At 29.6% G+C, this 1,523-nt stretch overlaps 1 protein-coding gene across 1 annotated transcript in view; it reads left to right on the plus strand.

The window, feature by feature from the left end:
* Positions 1–983: 983 nt before the first annotated feature.
* The window catches only part of LOC124418746, a 2,303-nt gene continuing 1,763 nt past the window's right edge, over positions 984–1,523 (plus strand). The window contains exon 1 of the mRNA XM_046946017.1: positions 984–1,034. Coding sequence (XP_046801973.1) covers positions 984–1,034 — 51 coding nt within the window. The remainder of the gene's footprint in view (positions 1,035–1,523) is intronic.

Consider the following 1,523-nt stretch of genomic DNA (forward strand, 5'->3'; position numbering starts at 1 on the left):
CATAGACTAGACATAGACTAGACATAGACTAGACATAGACTAGACATAGACTAGACATAGACTAGACATAGACTAGACATAGAATAGACATAGACTAGACATAGACTAAATTATAAAATACATATGAAAATATATCTTAACATATTAACAAGTTTTTATTAACAAAGCGCTTTACATTGTACAAAAAGTATTTGTCTAACAATTTTCCATTCTACAATATTTGCAGCAGTTTCACAAAATGTTCATAGTATGCCTCGTATATACGTACACTCTCACATTACGAACTACCAGTCAAGATAAGCATAGTTAATATGAATGACTAATACAGTCGGTAAACTTCTTCAAATTTTTAAAATAGTTGAGTTTTTGACACCTACGTAGTATTTAAACTTTAAGCTAGAATATTACAACTTAAAGGATTTGTAAACTAACCTGTAACATTAAAGTCCAAATTTATTTCCTTAGAATCTTTGACCATCGGCTCTCCTGCACTTTTAGGTTTATTATCGAACTTCAATGTGTCTAATTTATGTTGCTGCTGTAGCTGAAGCTTTCTCTCCACATTTATATAGTGATAGCTGTGACCACTATTAAATATGTTCATGAGTAATATAACAAAAAGCCAGAGAAAGGCAATCACTGTTATGAGTTTTAAGATTTGGGACATGCGAGCCATCTAAACAGAAGATAAACCAAATAATTTTAGCCGAAAAAACATACATATTTCAGAAAGATTTAGTAATAAATTACTTACTTTTTTAGCAGAAATCCAATTAATAATTGAAATTATTTCTATTTATATCAGTTTTTTTATTTATATCATATTTCTTTTATTTATATGCGGTTAATGTTAAATTTAGTGTTTTAGATTGTTTTCAATCCACTTGCATTAACTTACTAAAATGTGGTAAATAAAACAAATAATTTCGTTTTGTTTTTAAACTTGCCCCTTATCTTACCCGACAATTTATATGATAAATTATATGGCGCTCGATAATAACTTTGTTATGATTTACTATTTTTCATTTAAGAGAGTGAGAGAAAGAGTTTTAAAAATGTTTAAGAGCAGAAATGTCTAATCGTGGATATAAGAACTTAAGAAATATGAGTAGAGTCTATAGATATATTTACAGACTTTTCTATAGTCGTAACTACTGACTATTATATAGAAAAGAGACTATATATTTTTCTATAATCGAGACTATAGGCTATTCTATTGTGGAGACTATAGATTATTCTATAGTTGAGACTAAAGATCGTTCTATAGTCAAGACTATAGACTATTCTATAGTCGAGACTATAGACTATTCTATAGTTGGGACTATAGACCGTTCTATAGTCAAGACTACAGACTAATTCATAGTCGAGACTATAGACCATTCTATAGTCAAGAGTATAGAACGTTCTATAGAACGACTATAGACCGTCCTATAGACAAGACTATAGACCGTTCTATAGTCAAGACTATAGACCGTTCTATAGTCAAGACTATAGACCGTTCTATAGTCAAGACTATAGACCGT

The sequence above is a fragment of the Lucilia cuprina genome, chromosome 3 (genome assembly GCF_022045245.1).
Source record: "Lucilia cuprina isolate Lc7/37 chromosome 3, ASM2204524v1, whole genome shotgun sequence".
Classification (NCBI taxonomy): Eukaryota; Metazoa; Arthropoda; class Insecta; order Diptera; family Calliphoridae; genus Lucilia; species Lucilia cuprina.